The 20808-nt window shown below is 35.0% G+C and overlaps 1 protein-coding gene across 2 annotated transcripts; it reads right to left on the reverse strand.

Annotated features, from left to right (window-relative positions):
- Positions 1-6335: 6335 nt before the first annotated feature.
- LOC131132146 (uncharacterized) lies at positions 6336-19374 on the reverse strand. Of its 2 annotated transcripts, none has more exons than XM_078793078.1 (2): positions 18854-19374; positions 6336-14347 (listed from the first exon to the last, which is right to left on the reverse strand). In XM_078793078.1, exon 2 carries the CDS (start codon positions 14337-14339, stop codon positions 9582-9584), a length of 4758 nt encoding a protein of 1585 aa, XP_078649204.1. In that variant the 5' UTR covers positions 14340-14347; positions 18854-19374; the 3' UTR covers positions 6336-9581. The 2 variants fall into 2 exon arrangements, with proteins under 2 accessions (XP_078649204.1, XP_078649205.1); XM_078793079.1 differs by lacking the exon at positions 18854-19374 and having other exon boundaries at positions 10025-10343; positions 12584-16517.
- Positions 19375-20808: the final 1434 nt, after the last annotated feature.

Genomic DNA, 20808 nt, shown 5'->3' on the forward strand with positions numbered 1-20808 from the left:
CTTTTCTGGTCAAAAATAACAAGGAAACCTCACACACACTCAACAGGGGCCTGAGAAGCACCCGAAAATGGCATAAAATGCAAGTTTTTGAATTTTGTAATTTTTGACAAAAAACGTAAGGGGTTAGTATGTCGTTTTTTTCAGATTTTTCAACTTGCTTTTAATGCACTTTTCTGGTCAAAAATAAAGTTGACACCTCACACACGCTCAACAGGGGCCCCAGGAGCACCCAAAAACGGCATAAAATGCCAATCTTTGAGGGCGTTGATTTTTGAAAAAAAACGTAAGGGGTTAGTATGTCGTTTTTTTCAGATTTTTCAACTTGCTTTTAATGCACTTTTCTGGTCAAAAATAAAGTGGAAACCTCACACACACTCAACAGGGGCCCGAGAAGCACCCAAAAATGGCATAAAATGCCAGGTTTTTAATTTGCTGATTTTTGAAAAAAAACGTAAGGGGTTAGTATGTCGTTTTTTTTCATTTTTTCAACTTGCTTTTTAATGCACTTTTCTGGTCAAAAATAAAGGGGAAACCTCACACACACTCAACAGGGGCCCCAGGAGCACCCAAAAACGGCATAAAATGCCAATCTTTGAGGGCGTTGATTTTTGAAAAAAAACGTAAGGGGTTAGTATGTCGTTTTTTTCAGATTTTTCAACTTGCTTTTAATGCACTTTTCTGGTCAAAAATAACAAGGAAACCTCACAGACACACAACAGGGGCCTGAGAAGCACCCGAAAATGGCATAAAATGCAAGTTTTTGAATTTTGTAATTTTTGACAAAAAACGTAAGGGGTTAGTATGTCGTTTTTTTCAGATTTTTCAACTTGCTTTTAATGCACTTTTCTGGTCAAAAATAAAGTTGACACCTCACACACGCTCAACAGGGGCCCCAGGAGCACCCAAAAACGGCATAAAATGCCAATCTTTGAGGGCGTTGATTTTTGAAAAAAAACGTAAGGGGTTAGTATGTCGTTTTTTTCAGATTTTTCAACTTGCTTTTAATGCACTTTTCTGGTCAAAAATAACAAGGAAACCTCACAGACACACAACAGGGGCCTGAGAAGCACCCGAAAATGGCATAAAATGCAAGTTTTTGAATTTTGTAATTTTTGACAAAAAACGTAAGGGGTTAGTATGTCGTTTTTTTCAGATTTTTCAACTTGCTTTTAATGCACTTTTCTGGTCAAAAATAAAGTTGACACCTCACACACGCTCAACAGGGGCCCCAGGAGCACCCAAAAACGGCATAAAATGCCAATCTTTGAGGGCGTTGATTTTTGAAAAAAAACGTAAGGGGTTAGTATGTCGTTTTTTTCAGATTTTTCAACTTGCTTTTAATGCACTTTTCTGGTCAAAAATAACAAGGAAACCTCACAGACACACAACAGGGGCCTGAGAAGCACCCGAAAATGGCATAAAATGCAAGTTTTTGAATTTTGTAATTTTTGACAAAAAACGTAAGGGGTTAGTATGTCGTTTTTTTTCATTTTTTCAACTTGCTTTTAATGCACTTTTCTGGTCAAAAATAAAGTGGAAACCTCACACACACTCAACAGGGGCCCCAGGAGCACCCAAAAATGGCATAAAATGCCAGGTTTTTAATTAGGTGATTTTTGACAAAAAACGTAAGGGGTTAGTATGTTGTTTTTTTTTCATTTTTTATACTTGCTTTTAATGCACTTTTCTGGTCAAAAATAAAGTGGAAACTTCACACACGCTCAACAGGGGCCTGAAAAGCACCCAAAAACGGCATAAAATGCCAATCTTTGAGGGTGTTGATTTTTGAAAAAAAACGTAAGGGGTTAGTATGTCGTTTTTTTCAGATTTTTCAACTTGCTTTTAATGCACTTTTCTGGTCAAAAATAAAGTTGACACCTCACACACGCTCAACAGGGGCCCCAGGAGCACCCAAAAACGGCATAAAATGCCAGTGTTTGAATTTTGTGATTTTTGAAAAAAAACGTAAGGGGTTAGTATGTCGTTTTTTTTCATTTTTTCAACTTGCTTTTAATGCACTTTTCTGGTCAAAAATAAAGGGGAAACCTCACACACACTCAACAGGGGCCCCAGGAGCACCCAAAAATGGCATAAAATGCCAGGTTTTTAATTAGGTGATTTTTGACAAAAAACGTAAGGGGTTAGTATGTCGTTTTTTTTCATTTTTTATACTTGCTTTTAATGCACTTTTCTGGTCAAAAATAAAGTGGAAACCTCACACACGCTCAACAGGGGCCTGAGAAGCACCCAAAAACGGCATAAAATGCCAATCTTTGAGGGCGTTGATTTTTGAAAAAAAACGTAAGGGGTTAGTATGTCGTTTTTTTTCATTTTTTCAACTTGCTTTTAATGCACTTTTCTGGTCAAAAATAAAGGGGAAACCTCACACACACTCAACAGGGGCCCCAGGAGCACCCAAAAATGGCATAAAATGCCAGTGTTTGAATGTTGTGATTTTTGAAAAAAAACGTAAGGGTATGTCGTTTTTTTTCATTTTTTCAACTTGCTTTTAATGCACTTTTCTGGTCAAAAATAACAAGGAAACCTCAAAAACACACAACAGGGGCCTGAGAAGCACCCAAAAACGGCATAAAATGCCAGGTTTTGAATTTTGTAATTTTTGACAAAAAACGTAAGGGGTTAGTATGTCGTTTTTTTTCATTTTTTCAACTTGCTTTTAATGCACTTTTCTGGTCAAAAATAAAGTGGAAACCTCACACACACTCAACAGGGGCCCCAGGAGCACCCAAAAACGGCATAAAATGCCAGGTTTTTAATTTGCTGATTTTTGAAAAAAAACGTAAGGGGTTAGTATGTCGTTTTTTTTCATTTTTTCAACTTGCTTTTAATGCACTTTTCTGGTCAAAAATAAAGTGGAAACTTCACACACGCTCAACAGGGGCCTGAAAAGCACCCAAAAACGGCATAAAATGCCAATCTTTGAGGGTGTTGATTTTTGAAAAAAAACGTAAGGGGTTAGTATGTCGTTTTTTTCAGATTTTTCAACTTGCTTTTAATGCACTTTTCTGGTCAAAAATAAAGTTGACACCTCACACACGCTCAACAGGGGCCCCAGGAGCACCCAAAAACGGCATAAAATGCCAGTGTTTGAATTTTGTGATTTTTGAAAAAAAACGTAAGGGGTTAGTATGTCGTTTTTTTCAGATTTTTCAACTTGCTTTTAATGCACTTTTCTGGTCAAAAAAACACGGGAAACGTCACACACACTCAACAGGGGCCTGAAAAGCACCCAAAAACGGCATAAAATGCCAGTGTTTGAATTTTGTGATTTTTGAAAAAAAACGTAAGGGGTTAGTATGTCGTTTTTTTTCATTTTTTCAACTTGCTTTTAATGCACTTTTCTGGTCAAAAAAACACGGGAAACGTCACACACACTCAACAGGGGCCTGAAAAGCACCCAAAAACGGCATAAAATGCCAATCTTTGAGGGTGTTGATTTTTGAAAAAAAACGTAAGGGGTTAGTATGTTGTTTTTTTTCATTTTTTCAATTTGCTTTTAATGCACTTTTCTGGTCAAAAATAAAGGGGAAACCTCACAGACACACAACAGGGGCCTGAGAAGCACCCAAAAACGGCATAAAATGCCAGGTTTTGAATTTTGTAATTTTTGACAAAAAACATAAGGGGTTAGTATGTCGTTTTTTTCATTTTTTCAACTTGCTTTTAATGCACTTTTCTGGTCAAAAATAAAGGGGAAACCTCACACACACTCAACAGGGGCCCCAGGAGCACCCAAAAATGGCATAAAATGCCAGTGTTTGAATGTTGTGATTTTTGAAAAAAAACGTAAGGGGTTAGTATGTCGTTTTTTTCATTTTTTCAACTTGCTTTTAATGCACTTTTCTGGTCAAAAATAACAAGGAAACCTCAAAAACACACAACAGGGGCCTGAGAAGCACCCAAAAACGGCATAAAATGCCAGGTTTTGAATTTTGTAATTTTTGACAAAAAACGTAAGGGGTTAGTATGTCGTTTTTTTTCATTTTTTCAACTTGCTTTTAATGCACTTTTCTGGTCAAAAATAAAGTGGAAACCTCACACACACTCAACAGGGGCCCCAGGAGCACCCAAAAACGGCATAAAATGCCAGGTTTTTAATTTGCTGATTTTTGAAAAAAAACGTAAGGGGTTAGTATGTCGTTTTTTTTCATTTTTTCAACTTGCTTTTAATGCACTTTTCTGGTCAAAAATAAAGTGGAAACCTCACACACACTCAACAGGGGCCCCAGGAGCACCCAAAAACGGCATAAAATGCCAGGTTTTTAATTTGCTGATTTTTGAAAAAAAACGTAAGGGGTTAGTATGTCGTTTTTTTTCATTTTTTCAACTTGCTTTTAATGCACTTTTCTGGTCAAAAATAAAGTGGAAACCTCACACACACTCAACAGGGGCCCCAGGAGCACCCAAAAACGGCATAAAATGCCAGGTTTTTAATTTGGTGATTTTTGACAAAAAACGTAAGGGGTTAGTATGTCGTTTTTTTTCATTTTTTCAACTTGCTTTTAATGCACTTTTCTGGTCAAAAATAACAAGGAAACCTCACAGACACACAACAGGGGCCCGAGGAGCACCCAAAAATGGCATAAATTGCCAGTGTTTGAATGTTGTGATTTTTGAAAAAAAACGTAAGGGGTTAGTATGTCGTTTTTTTTCATTTTTTCAACTTACTTTTAATGCACTTTTCTGGTCAAAAATAACAAGGAAACCTCACAGACACACAACAGGGGCCTGAGAAGCACCCAAAAACGGCATAAAATGCAAGTTTTTCAATTTTGTAATTTTTTACAAAAAACGTAAGGGGTTAGTATGTCGTTTTTTTTCATTTTTTCAACTTGCTTTTAATGCACTTTTCTGGTCAAAAATAAAGGGGAAACCTCACACACGCTCAACAGGGGCCCCAGGAGCACCCAAAAAAGGCATAAAATGCCAGGTTTTTAATTTGGTGATTTTTGACAAAAAAACGTAAGGGGTTAGTATGTCGTTTTTTTTCATTTTTTCAACTTGCTTTTAATGCACTTTTCTGGTCAAAAATAAAGGGGAAACCTCACACACGCTCAACAGGGGCCCAGGAGCACCCAAAAATGGCATAAAATGCCAGTGTTTGAATTTTGTGATTTTCGAAAAAAAACGTAAGGGGTTAGTATGTCGTTTTTTTTCATTTTTTCAACTTGCTTTTAATGCACTTTTCTGGTCAAAAATAAAGGGGAAACCTTACACACACTCAACAGGGGCCCCAGGAGCACCCAAAAAAGGCATAAAATGCCAGGTTTTTAATTTGGTGATTTTTGAAAAAAAACGTAAGGGGTTAGTATGTCGTTTTTTTTCATTTTTTCAACTTGCTTTTAATGCACTTTTCTGGTCAAAAATAAAGGGGAAACCTCACACACGCTCAACAGGGGCCCAGGAGCACCCAAAAATGGCATAAAATGCCAGTGTTTGAATTTTGTGATTTTTGAAAAAAAACGTAAGGGGTTAGTATGTGGTTTTTTTTCATTTTTTCAACTTGCTCTTAATGCACTTTTCTGGTCAAAAATAAAGGGGAAACCTCACACACACTCAACAGGGGCCCCAGGAGCACCCAAAAATGGCATAAAATGCCAGGTTTTTAATTTGGTGATTTTTGACAAAAAACGTAAGGGGTTAGTATGTCGTTTTTTTTCATTTTTTCAACTTGCTTTTAATGCACTTTTCTGGTCAAAAATAAAGGGGAAACCTCACACACGCTCAACAGGGGCCCAGGAGCACCCAAAAATGGCATAAAATGCCAGTGTTTGAATTTTGTGATTTTTGAAAAAAAACGTAAGGGGTTAGTATGTCGTTTTTTTTCATTTTTTCAACTTGCTTTTAATGCACTTTTCTGGTCAAAAATAAAGGGGAAACCTCACACACACTCAACAGGGGCCCCAGGAGCACCCAAAAAAGGCATAAAATGCCAGGTTTTTAATTTGGTGATTTTTGACAAAAAACGTAAGGGGTTAGTATGTCGTTTTTTTTCATTTTTTCAACTTGCTTTTAATGCACTTTTCTGGTCAAAAATAAAGGGGAAACCTCACACACGCTCAACAGGGGCCCAGGAGCATCCAAAAATGGCATAAAATGCCAGGTTTTTAATTTGTTAATTTTTGACAAAAAACGTAAGGGGTTAGTATGTCGTTTTTTTTTCATTTTTTGAACTTGCTTTTAATGCACTTTTCTGGTCAAAAATAAAGGGGAAACCTCACACACGCTCAACAGGGGCCCAGGAGCACCCAAAAATGGCATAAAATGCCAGTGTTTGAATTTTGTGATTTTTGAAAAAAAACGTAAGGGGTTAGTATGTCGTTTTTTTTTCATTTTTTCAACTTGCTTTTAATGCACTTTTCTGGACAAAAATAAAGTGGAAACCTCACACACGCTCAACATGGGCCCCAGGAGCACCCAAAAACAGCATAAAATGCCAATCTTTGAGGGCGTTGATTTTTGAAAAAAAACGTAAGGGGTTAGTATGTCATTTTTTTTCATTTTTTCAACTTGCTTTTAATGCACTTTTCTGGTCAAAAATAAAGGGGAAACCTCACAGACACACAACAGGGGCCTGAGAAGCACCCAAAAATGGCATAAAATGCCAGGTTTTTAATTTTTCAATGGACATTCTTTATTGCGTATCTAATACAATACAAAGGTGTGCATATAAAAATATGCTAACAATACTGTTGTTTTTGTGGCCTGCACAGTTTTTTATGACCTCAATTTTTGTCGGGAAAAGCGCTTTCCAATAACAAAAAAACACATATTTCGCTCACAGCGATGACATAATCATGTAGCATAACTGCTAATTTTGCTGCTAGTTAGCCAGCATGCCAACTAGCTTAACAATTCTGGTAACACTTCACAGTATTTAACAAGTCACATTTAGCTCGCGTTTAGCAGAGACCAGCTCTTATCTCGGTCTTAAAACCCAATTCATGCACTCCTAGTTTTTTTCCTAGATGGCAAAAAAATTTTATTAAAAAAAAAAACTGGTAGCTGAGATCGAAAAACAACAACCGTGAAAAAAATGAAAGCGAAATCTGAAAACCGACATTGAAAAATATCTAAACCACAGCTAGCGTAAAGCAGCTAACAATGCACACACCCGTTTCGACTATAAAGCAAACATTGTTATTGTCGAGCATAAAACCGAAGAACTACTTTTCTGGTGTAGTGACACCAGTGCCTCCACTCGCAATGCTACGTTAGCTACCACATCTGCCGCTACATCGCACGTAAGTTCCGGTAATACTTAAAAATACTACATAACTGCAGTGAAATATTGTATTGAATGTGCCTTTTAATACATAGGCTATAAAACATTATTTTAGTACCGGGCTCAATAGGTGCACGAGGTCAATCCCGTTATGTGAATTGTTAGCTGCGTCATGCTAGCGGTTTGTCGATTTAAAACGCACACAAAATAGAGTGCAGTTTATCTTTAGTAGCAGTGGTCTAATTCCACAACAAACATGTTTTAAAAACAAAACAATGAAAAATTCAATCATGTCAACACAGCCCAGCAATTTTTTTTTGTATAAATCTTTAGACAAAAAGGGAAATTATCTACCAAGGAAAAGATGATCTATGCTGAAAAAAACCACTGTTGTAACCTACAATGGGGGGGGGGGGGTTCTGTCTTGCTAAAGCAAACCTCCAATCAAATTCTGTTCATGTTTTAAACCTCAGTAAACTTAAAAAATCCGTTGGGATGAAGTAATAATACATAGTACATGCAGTACAGTGGATCCTTAGTTAGCGCCATTAATTAGTTCCAGACGGTTCGACTCTAACCAAAACGGATGTTAACGAAAAAAACAAAATTTCCCATAAGAAATTATGCAAATCCAAATAATCTCACACAAAATATTTGATAGATTTTCAATTGTAGATTTACATGCAGAAAATAATTGGAAATTTGTTCCAGGTGGTTTGACTCTAACCAAAACGGATGTTAACCAAAACAAAATTTCCCATAAGAAATGATGCAAATCCAAATAATCTGACACAATTGTAGATTTACAAGCGGAAAATAATTGGTAATTCGTTCCAGATGGTTCGGCCCTAACCACAATGGATGTTAACCAAAACAAAATTTCCCACAAGAAATGATGCAAATCCAAATAATCTGATACAAAATAGATAGATGATAGATAGATAGATGATAGATTTTCAATTGTAGATTTACATGCAGAAAATAATTGGAAATTCATTCCAGACAGGTCGACTCTAACCAAAACGGATGTTAACCAAATCAAAATTTCCCATAAGAAATTATGCAAATCCAAATAATGTGATATAAAATATTTGATAGATTTTCTATTGTAGATTTACATGCAGAAAATAATTGGAAATTCATTCCAGTCGGTTCGACTCTAACCAAAACGGATGTTAACCGAATCAAAATTTCCCACAAGAAATGATGCAAATCCAAATAATGTGATAGAAAATATTTGATAGATTTTCAATTGTAGATTTACATGCAGAAAATAATTGGAAATTCGTTCCAGATGGTTCGACTCTAACCAAAACGGATGTTAACCAAATCAAAATTTCCCACAAGAAATCATACAAATCCAAATAATGTGATAGAAAATATTTGATAGATTTTCAATTGTAGATTTACATGCAGAAAATAATTGGAAATTCGTTCCAGATGGTTCGACTCTAACCAAAATGGATGTTAACCAAATCAAAATTTCCCACAAGAAATGATGCAAATCCAAATAATGTGATAGAAAATATTTGATAGATTTTCAATTGTAGATTTACATGCAGAAAATAATTGGGAATTCGTTCCAGATGGTTCGACTCTAACCAAAACGGATGTTAACCGAATCAAAATTTCCCACAAGAAATGATGCAAATCCAAATAATGTGATAGAAAATATTTGATAGATTTTCAATTGTAGATTTACATGCAGAAAATAATTGGAAATTCGTTCCAGATGGTTCGACTCTAACCAAAACGGATGTTAACCGAATCAAAATTTCCCACAAGAAATGATGCAAATCCAAATAATCTGTTGGAAAATATTTGATAGATTTTCAATTGTAGATTTACATGCAGAAAATAATTGGAAATTCATTCCAGATGGTTCGACTCTAACCAAAACGGATGTTAACCGAATCAAAATTTCCCACAAGAAATAATGCAAATCCAAATAATCTGTTGGAAAATATTTGATAGATTTTTTGCATGTAGTTTTACATGCAGAAAATAATTGGAAATTCGTTCCAGACGGTTCGACTCTAACCAAAACAGACTTTACAAAACGCCGTACGACGACGTAACTTCCGATTCTGGTTGCCATTTTGTTTCGCTAGCTAATATGCTAACAATTCTTTGTAATAAAACAAATAGCGTGTATTAATAACACGACAAGACATACCTTAACCGGAGAATGCACGCAAAATTCTGGCATAAATCGTCAACGTTAACCAAAAAAAAACCACGCTAACTGGGGCATACGCTAACCAAGGTTTCACTGTTTGTACGGTGTATCTGCTAAAAAAAAATAATATCAATAAAACCAAATCTCAAGTCAGAGTTACGGTTCTTGAATTTTAGTCGAGCCAAATCCTCTGGCTGTTCTATTGAAGTCCTTGTGATCATCAGTTTTTCGTTTTAACAGTCCCCTTTCAAAAACTGCTGCTATTTTTGCAAGCGGTTTCTCCGCTGCCTCTTTTAGTTTCCTGGCATCAAATCGAGGACTGTAGAGCAAAACCGGCAGGCGACTGACAAAGGACGGAATCTCTGCTTGGGTGTCCTTCGAGGGTTTTTTCTTATCTGATTTATCTTTTGAGTCCTTTTTTACGAGGTTGATCTGGTGCAGGATTCGGTCTTTTGTGGAGAACATCTGAAAAAGTAGTGCGTCCCACATCTTTAGCGCTCTGGGATTCTCGTTGTTCTTCACCATGTCTTGATTATCAGATTCATGTGCCGGAAGTTCATGCTTAGACGGACTATGGTTTGTACTTCCGTTCTGTGATTTAACCGATGGATCCGGAAAGGAAGGTTCCTCCGGTTCGACCACCAGATGTTTCTTAAGCCGCGTCCATCCACTGAGCTTACCCTTCAGACCTTTAGACTTCTCCACAGCCTTGGGATCTGTTCCCGTCCTGGTTATCGTCTCAGCAATTGAAGATGCAGTTGATGTCACTGACTTCGTGAAGGCTTCGGTTGCCGGGACTTCGGTCTTTCCTGGTGTGACCCTGATGTTCAAAACGTCTTTGGGTTTGATTCCAGTGTTTGGCTGAGATAGCGGTGACGTTCCTCCGTTTGGGGATGGAGTTGAGACTGAGACTGAGTCCTGAGGCAAAGAGGCAGGAGTGGTAGAATCAGTGGCAGAATGCGGATTTGCGTTTAGACCGATCGAGTGACAGATGGGAGGGATAGGTTTAGTTTTGGTGTTCGAATCCGATTCTGGATTTGATAGCGACTTTGTTTTTACGTTTTGGGGTCGATCGAAAATTGTGTTTGAAGACATTTTATCAACTTTGGCTTTTACCAGAGAGTCGTTGCTATCTGATGTATTGTATGCAGAAGTTTTTGGGGACTGGGGTAGAACCGAATCAAAGGTTTCTATTGGGGTACTACACAGTCTCGGTTCTTGCAAGAAAGAGTCTTCTTGCACGATCGAGGATTTGGTTTGTATTAGCGAACTCGTGGTTTCAGGGTCAGCTTCTACGGAAACGCTCGTCATTTGTTCCGATCTTGTCTGAAAGTCTTCCAGAGTCGCAGAAATCGGAACGTCGTCCTCAGACAAACGATTAGCTACACCTTTACTCGATATATTTGCAGTAGTACCATCTGTAGAATTCATTTCAGTTTTCATTTCCTGGGTGAAATTTGCTTGGTTTGGTTTGGTTTTGGTTGAATTAACGGCTGCAGATTCTGATCTTCCCAGATGAGGACTTTTTCGAGTATCGGTAATATGTTTCAGTGCAGGACTTGCAGGCAGAGGTTTGATGCCGGGTGCATTCGGACTCATTACTGAGCTGGTTATTAGAACTTCATAGACAGGACTACTTGAGAGATCGTCAACAAAATTATTTTTTTTGGACTGTTTTTCCGGATCAACTTTTGAATCGGTATTTAGAACACCTGAAGTCCTGTTTGTGACGTTTTTTCCGGAAGCAATTGATCTCACGGATGGTGTGTTGCAACGTTGATGTTCGCTACCGACCAGGTTTAGCATTGTTCTTTTTAAAATAGTCTGGGTATTCTTCGGATCGGTAAGTCCGGTTATTTTGTTTTCCGGCATAACTGACTCAACGGGAACAGACTCCGTGGTTGAGTTTTTGGTCAAAAAGACACTTCCGTTGGTCGGAGGTTCACTACCCACCAGGTTTAGCAGTGGTGTTCTTTTTAAAATAGTCTGGGTATTCTTCGGATCGGTAAGTCCAGTTATTTTGTTTTCCGGCATAACTGACGTTACGGGAAAAGACTCCGCGGTTAAGTGTTTGGTCAAAAAGACACTGCAGTTGGTCGGATGTTCAGTACCCAACAGGTTTAGCAGTGGTGTTCTTTTTAAAATAGTCTGGGTATTCTTCGGATCGGTAAGTCCAGTTATTTTGTTTTCGGGAATAACTGACTCAACGGGAACAGACTCCGCGGTTAAGTTTTTGGTCAAAAAGACACTGCAGTTGGTCGGATGTTCAGTACCCACCAGGTTTGGCAGTGTTCTTTTTAAAATAGTCTGAGTATTCTTCGGATCGGTAAGTCCAGTTGTTTTGTTTTCCGGCATAACTGACGTTATGGGAACAGACTCTGCGGTTAAGTTTTTGGTCAAAAAGACCGGCTGGGAATGCACTTTAGCAATGCTTGCATCTTCTTCGGTATTTTCTTTGCTGACGGCAACGATATTTTTAGCAAGGTCGCTTTGAATATTTACAGATGCCTGCAGTCTGCACTCCGAGACCTCGATGGAGTCTAAACTCGAACTGGTTTTGTGAATGTGTTGGTCTCGTTCCCAAGGGAATTTGTTCAGTGATTTGGTCGGAATCATCGGTACGTCGTAGATTTTGTTATGTGGTAAGGGATTCTTAGTCGATAAATCATTAACAGGGTTAGGGTTAGGGTTCTTCTCCAGGGAAGAACCCAAGGAAGTTTTACATGCGAAAATCTCATTGAACCGAGAATTGTGAGTCTTGGACTTTTTTTCCGCTATCGATTCTTTTTCCGATACGGTTTTAAATATACATCCACGGTGTACTTTGGGTTTTAAGTAATCCTTTTGGTTGTGTAACGCAGTTTTATTTGCCGATATAGTCGATGAACGATCTGAAACTAGTTTTTGTTCAACTCGGTCTTTAAAAGGTTTGGCGTTTGGTAGATTATTATTGACTGGCGGCGAAATGACAACATCGGTATTCCCGTTTAACTTTTGCGTTGTTGTTAAGTCGACCGATTCTACCTGAGAATTTTTGTCGTATTCGGAAATTGCGAGTCTGTGTAAATCGGAAAGATTTTGAATACATTGGATTTCGGTATTCGAATCACGATTGGGGGTCGTGGGAAACTTTGTCGTGGTTTGTGTGTGTACCTCACCTGTTTTAGGAATGGATACACACGGAGATACGTCACTCGCGGATTGGTACATATTTTTATGTACCAAACCGACTGGAAACTCGGTTTTTGTTACGTCCAAACTAGATGTCGCAGATTGAAGAGTTTTGACTTCAAATTTGTCTTTGGAATTTTGAATGGTCCGTTCTCTTTGGAACTCTGAATCCTTTTGTGCGGACGGCAGATCCGGATGTTTTGTCGACTCGTCTCCAGCATCGGATTTTGTTTTAGTCAAAGATGTCGATTCAGTTCTGGAGGGTAAAAGACTCTGATATGACGTTAAAGTTCGAATCCCACCATGGGAAGCATACTGAACAGGAATAAGTCCGTAATATGTAGACCGGGATTTGGATTTTGAGTTGGATAGGGATATTTGACTTTCCAGTAGCGATGACAAAGACTTCCGTGCGTCCATGTGATGACGGTGATTAGCGGGCAAAAGGGGGCTCGAACTTGTCGATCCTTGAGGTGGAATCCGTTGTACCCGGGTAAGATTAGGATTCTGTGGTACAGTGCACAAAAACGACGGGATCTTTGGTAAATGTCCTGATGTGTCCTTTGGGTTGTGGTCTTTGAGGCCTGGTTTGGCAAAGCCGGTTGTCGAAGTCTTTGATGTTAAGTTCTCTTCATCAAAAATTCCTATTTTCGGGGTATTCCCGACTTCAATCGCTATATCTTTGGAATGGTTATTCCTTTTCTTGTCATTTTGTTCGACTTCTTTTTCGACCGGCTTGACCGAAACTGAAGTAGCGAATCCATTTTGGGAGGACTTTGGTGCTTTACTTATAAAAACTGGATAAGTATTAGATACTTCACAAGAACGAGTGGACGATTCTGTGGAAGAGGTAGCGTTGGGTTTCCTTAAGATCTTCGGAAAATCTTCTTTTGGATCTTTTTTCATGAAATATGCAAATTCTAATGATTCTTCCGGGTTTTGTGAGGAAGTAGGTTTCGGGATTTGGTAACATTCAGCTGTCTTGCTAACCAAGTCACCATTGGGTAGAACTTGTTCCTTCAAACCGGTCTTTGTCTCCCTCTGGCTGGGAGTGAAATATTCCGACTGCGTTCCGGGAACTGATAGCAGCACCGGAACAGGAGGCGGACCTGCAATTTGAGAAGGTCTTGGACCTTGGCCAGGGTTGAGGATAGCTGGGGATCGTGGCAGGTTATGCGTGGATATTTTAGGACCGGACTGTGACACGGTGACAGGATGGATTGTTGTGGCTGACCCAAGGGAATTTGATGAAATTAAATTCAGACTTAGGTTTGATTCCGCGGGTGGCACCGCGCAAGGAGTTAATTCGTCAAATAAAAACGAGGAACATTCATACAGAGGTGCCACCTGCTCTTCAGAAGTCCTGATCCGCCTTTTTTGGGACTCAAACGTACATCTGTCAACGTCGGAGTTGCTTTCATGGTAACGGAATGCAGATGTAGTTTGATCAAAACGACCGCAGACGGGGGGATCTTGTAAACCGGACCACAAAGATTCCACAGTGCAGACCGAGTCGGGCGTCTTAGGCGGACTGGACTGGTCGCTGTGTTCGAGATCCGTGCTGGCCTCGTTGACGGGAGATAAGCAAGAACGGAACGGAACGGGCGTCTGCGAGAGACCGCCCTTTTTCTTGGTTCTCTTCTTCTTTAGTTTCTGAAGCCTGGCGTTGTCTTTGCCCGGTTTCGGTAGTAAAGGTGGAGGATATTGACCAGACTCCAGCATTGGGCTTACGTCCATCAGCATGTCACGTCCTACACAAGACAACATCGGTCAATTTGATTGATTGAAACACAGAAAGAAAACCAAAACAGTAATAAAACCTGTTATAATATTTTCAATGTATTTTTAATCATAGCAGCTTTGCTAATACGTGGAAACAGGAAGTGGAACTCATTTGTCGCCCGTCTATGTTGTCCACGACAAATCATCAATTTTTAATCAATGACTAACGATAAGATAAATTAATAACAATCTGGCAACCAGATCAACACGGATACCACCTTACTGTTTTTACATAAGTTATTTCTTGAATTCAATAATGTTTTTTCACCTTCTTCAAATCAAATCCATCAAAATTACCTTTGTTTTTTTTTACATTTTTGCAGTTTTTTTTGTGTTTCCGACGTATTTTTTTCTTAAATAATCTTTCTGAATTTGCCCCTCATAATATTATGACTTTATTCCCATAATATTTTGGATTTATTTCCACATTTTTCCCCCAAAATTTACAATTTTATCAACATTTTTCTTTTAGAGATTTATTTTGTTTAATATTTTTTATTAATATTGATTGATATTGAAAAAAAATGCATTACATATAAATGAAAAAGACTATTATTAGTATTTTTTTAAACGCATTTTTGCTTTTTTTATTTTCAAAATATTGCAACTTTCGTCTAAAAAAAATTATCCTAACATTCTGACTTTATTCTCATAATATTTTAACTTTATTCCCTCAATATTATCACTTTTTTCTAAACCACATTTTCTAAAAAAAAAATATATATACTGTTTTATTTCTCATAATATTGAAAAAAATACTGAAAAAATAACATTTCCTCTTTAATATTTAAACTTTATGCTACTAAAATTATTATATTTTTCTTGTATTCTTGTAAATGACAACTTTTCTTAAGATTTTTACTTCATTCTTGTAAAATTACTGCAAATTTTTACATTTTTTATGTTGTTTTTTTTAAACATATTCCAAATATTTCTAATTTAGAAGTGTAATATTATGACTTTATATCATAATATTTTGACTTTATTCCCAAAATATTATAACTTTTCCCCAACGTAATTTAGCAAATCTGGCAAATTTTTATCCAACTCTATTTTATTAGAATGACTTTTTTTTCTCTTTATATTTTGACTTTATTCTTGTAAAATTACCTTTGTTTTTTTTACATTTTTGCTGGGGTTTTTTTTTTTGTTATTTTCATAATATTATGAATTTATTCCCATAATATTTTGGATTTATTTCCACATTTTTCCAAATTACAACTTTTATAACCTTTTAAATTTTTTTTTTTTTAATGTTTATAACCTTCTAAATATGTTTTGGAGCATGAATAGAGCCCTCTAGACATAAAATAACACCCCTATAATCACCTTTACACTCTTTTTCCCCCAATATAGTAGATATATAAAAAAAAATAGAAATATAATACGTACCATAAACTCATACGGTAGCTTATTGTTATGTTACCAATACCTAATGACCAGAGTAAAAAAAAATACTGGAGGTACACATGTAATGTATAGTTGTTTGTTTTCGAATATGATGACTAATTGTGATATCTTCTTTTTTTTTTTCCCAGCATAAAGAAAAACAAAAGCTGGACGCGCCATTTTGGATTTTAAAACAACAAATTAATTTGTTTGATTGCTAAAACTGTACTTTCTTTGCTATGATTTGTTTTTAATAACTCTTACAGTGTAGCTATATCCTGGAATTTAATACAATTATGTATTTTCTGTGTGTTTTTACTGCTAGTAACCAGTAAAAGATGGGGGCGGAGTCATGTCAGCAGCTAAAATTAGAGTATGATTTCTACATCTTAAATGTCTTCATAAAAGTCCCGAAGATGATATCTGGCTTATTAGAAATAGAAAGGCATGTAAAGCCGTTGTCTGGGGCGAGGATGCATTGAAACGATGACAAGATCCTCATGGAAATAGTCTCTCAAGTCTCTCAGTCGGATTTGAGAATGACCTTGACGTGAAATAAGAGTCAGCGGCACACAGAGGAGGGTGCGAGTACGCAAGACGGGGCACGGCGGCGTGACGATTGGCGACCGAAAAACCTCAAATGTTAGCTGAAGTGAACTTGGTGAACTGAGATGATAAATAAAATCGTATTAATGAAAGCCAGGATATGATTAGACTATTAAATCAGGGGTGTCTTAAAGGTTATTTATATTTTAAGAAAAAAATGCATTACATATAAATGAAAAAGACTATTATTAGTATTTTTTAATACATTTTTGCTTTTTTTTATTTTCCAAATATTGCAACTTTCTTCTAACAAAATTCTCCAAACATTCTGACTTTATTCCCATAATATTTTAACTTTATTCCCTGAATATAATCACTTTTTTCCAAACCACATTTTCTTAAAAAAAAAATGTTTTATTTCTCATAATATTGAAAAAATACTGAAAAAAATTTCCTCTTTGATATTTAAACTTTATGGTACTAAAAATGAAAAAGACTATTATTAGTATTTTTTACGCATTTTTGCTTTTTAAAAAAAAATCCAAATATTGCAACTTTCTTCTAACAAAATTATCCTAATATTCTGACTTTATTCCCATAATATTTTAACTTTATTCCCTCAATATTATCACTTTTTTCCAAACCACATTTTCTTAAAAAATAAAAAAATGCTGTTTTATTTCTCATAATATTGAATAAAATACTGAAAAAATAACATTTCCTCTTTAATATTTAAACTTTATGCTACTAAAAAAGAAAAACACTATTAGTATTTTTTTACGCATTTTTGCTTTTTAAAAAAAAAATCCAAATATTATAACAAAATTCTCCTAATATTCTGACTTTATTCCCATAATATTTTAACTTTATTCCCTCACTATTATCACTTTTTTCTAAACCACATTTTCTAAAAAAAAAAGTACTGTTTTATTTCTCATATTGAAAAAAAATACTGAAAAAATAACATTTCCTCTTTAATATTTAAACATTATGCTACTAAAATTATTATATTTTTGTTGTATTCTTGTAAATTACAACTTTTCTTAAGATTTTTACTTCATTCTTGTAAAATTACTGCAAATTTTACAATTTTTATGTTGTTTTTTTTAAACATTTTCCAAATATTTCAAATTTAGAGGTGTAATATTATAACTTTATTCCCAAAATATTATAACTCTTAAATTATAACATAATTTAGCAAATCTGGCAAATTTCTTATCTTAATAGAATGACTTTTTTTCTCTTAATATTTTGACTTTATTCTTGTAAAATTAAATAATCTTTCTAAATTTGTCCCTCATAACATTATGACTGTATTCCCATAATATTTATGATTTATTATCACATTTTTCCCCAACCTAATTTTCCCAAAATTACAATTTTATCAACCTTTTTCTTTTTAGAATGTGATTTATTTTGTTCAAAATTTTTTAATTAATATTTTTTAATTTTCCAATTAAAAAAATCATCACTTCTCATATGACTTTATTCCCACAATATCATTAATCATTATAAACTTTATCCACAACCTGATAATTGTTTTATCTTGGTTTACTTCTCACATTATGGCTTTAATATTTCAACTTAGTACTAAAATAATGTTTTATTTTATAATTTATTATAAAATATTAATTAAAAATATATTAATTAATTAATTTTATTGTATAGTTTATTTATAAATAATTTTTCCTTGTAATATTATTACTATTTATTACTATGAATATTATTATTTTCATAAAATGACAACCTTTTCTTGTTAGAATATGATTTTTCTTTTCTAAATATTTTGACTATTGTTTTATTTTTTGCTGTTTTTTGCTTTCTTGTTAAATCATCTCCGTAAATTTACTCCTCATAATATTGTGACTTTATTCCAATAATAGTTTTTTTTTTTTCCATAATATTATTATTTTTTTCCCCTGACCTAAAATGACAATGCCACATAATACATAATGTATGTTTTTTTTATGTGAATTATACTCCTTATACTTCCTTAGTTGTTTTATGTGGAAGGGTCTCATTTTGAGGCGGGGGGGGCTAGACAGAGTCGGGCGGTCTAATTTTAGTCCGAGGGAAAAATAACAGCAAACATTCTGACATTCAGCACCTGCTGCTCGATGTCTTACACTCACAGAAACAACATCAGTCTTTTGGAAATCAATACCGGGGGCCTAAATCCACTCGGAGCTTCCATAAGCGTTGACTTTGTATCTCCTGAAAGGTTTGCATAAGAATAATACCACACATTATGTTTTAAAAATTATATATATATATTTTTTTTTACATGGCGCTGTGGAGTAAACGTGAATTTGCGTTGTCTGGGAGACGCCGTAGCGAGGCGGCGAACTGATACATGAGAAGTCGCTTTTTTTAAGGCTCTTGGATGTCTTGGCGTAAGATAATCTTTCATAAAAGTGTGCCGTGACCTCAACCGATCTAAATTTAAATAAGTCAATAAAACTAAATTAAATCCAAATTCATTTATTCATTTTTATGGTAATGTTAATATATTGTCAATTTGTTAGGGATGCATACAGTACCTGATGGTAGACGCCGGTGTTGTCTTTGCTTTGCTTTCAATCCTGTTGGTACAAGACCAAAATATTACTGCGAAGTAAAAAAATATATAACTTCAATAACTATAAAAGCAATCTTCACTCGCTAAATGTACTGCAAAAAAAAAAGGTCAGTAAGGATAATTCATAATGCCGCCTACAGAGAACATACTAACTCCTTCGCAAAAACTTGCTGACATAGTTAATCTTTTTTAGCATAAGGCTAAAAATAAGCAATTAGCTAAAAATGTCATCCAGTACTTCTCTACAAGAGAGGGGAAATATGATCTCAGGGAAGAAGTACATTTGAAACACTTCTTTGCTAGGACTACGTTAGCGTTAGCATAGCATTTCAGTTTGTGGAATCAAACTATGGGATGGATTGAGTAAGGAAATCAAACAATGCGCAACGATGAGCCAATTCAGTCATGATGTGATATATATATCACTATATTGATACTTACTATTATTATGTCATTGTATGGTCATATCACCGCATACTTTGGTACGTGACAAAAAAATAAATTTAAAAAAATTAAAAAAAATGTTGAAAAAATTAAAAAAAAATTTTTAATTTAAATGAATAAAAAAAACTAAAATAAAACTAAAATAAAACTAAAATAAAACCTAAATAAAACTAAAATTTAATGAATAAATCACTTAAATTATATTAGGAAAGCAGGAAGTGAACAAATGTAACAGTTACTGATTGTAAAAGTACCAGATGGAGGGGTAGGATTTAATAAGCTTTGCTTCTTCCTACTCCTTTCGGACATGTGGAACGCTGAAATTAAGGTATCGTACCGGCGATTTCACAATTGTCATCAAATGTCAAATTTTAATTATCGACCGATAAATTGAGAGCTTTGCCTTCAGCACGACTGTCAAAGACCCAGAGATAAAAAATTAAAAAATTGACAAAAAAATAAAATAAAAACTTCAATTAAACTTAAATCTAAATAAAAACTAGAAAAAAAGCAAAAAATTTCACCCCAAAAAATGAACAAACAAAACAATCGTATGACTGCAGATACTACGCTGATCCACTTGTTGATTTCACTCAAGAACCAGCGATAAAAAATAAAAATAAAAAAATTGACAAAAAATAAAATAAAAACTTAAACTTAAATTTAAATAAAAATTAGAAAAAAACAAAAATATTTGATTTTTTTTTACAAAAAAAAACAAACTATATTAGGAAAGCAGGAAGTGAACAAATGTAACAGTTACTGATTGTAAAAGTACCAGATGGAGGGGTAGGATTTAATAAGCTTTGCTTCTTCCTACTCCTTTTAATGTGGAACGCTGAAATTAGGTGCCGGCGATTCACAATTGTCACCAAATGTCAAAAAATGACAAAAAATAAAATAAAAACTTAAACTTAAATTTAAATAAAAATTTGAAAAAAAAAAAAAAAATTCGAAAAAAAAATTTACAAAAAAACAAACTATATTAGGAAAGCAGGAAGTGAACAAATGTAACAGTTATTGATTGTACGCTGAAATTAGGTATCGTACCGGCGATTCAATTGTCACCAAATGTCAAATTGACAAAAAAATAAAATAAAAACTTAAATTAAATTTAAATAAAAATTAGAAAAAAAAACAAAATTTCTAAAAAAAAATTTTTACAAAAAAACCAAACTATTAGGAAAGCAGGAAGTGAACAAATGTAACAGTTACTGATTGTAAAAGTAACCAGATGGAGGGGTAGGATTTAATAAGCTTTGCTTCTTCCTACTCCTTTCGGACATGTGGAACTGCGAACTGATTATGTGATGCATTCAATTGTAATCTGATGCACGTTCAAATGAAATTCAACCATTACCATTACCAATGTATCGTTCTAGAAATCGTTTTTTTTTTTTTTTTTTTTTTTTTTTATAAATTGTATGTATCATGCATTTCATATCAAGATTTAAGGTTAGCATACATGCTGCT

This window comes from Doryrhamphus excisus, linkage group LG1 (genome assembly GCF_037039965.1).
Source record: "Doryrhamphus excisus strain RoL-2023G ecotype Guam linkage group LG1, RoL_Dexc_Guam_v1.1, whole genome shotgun sequence".
In the NCBI taxonomy this organism is placed as follows: Eukaryota; Metazoa; Chordata; class Actinopteri; order Syngnathiformes; family Syngnathidae; genus Doryrhamphus; species Doryrhamphus excisus.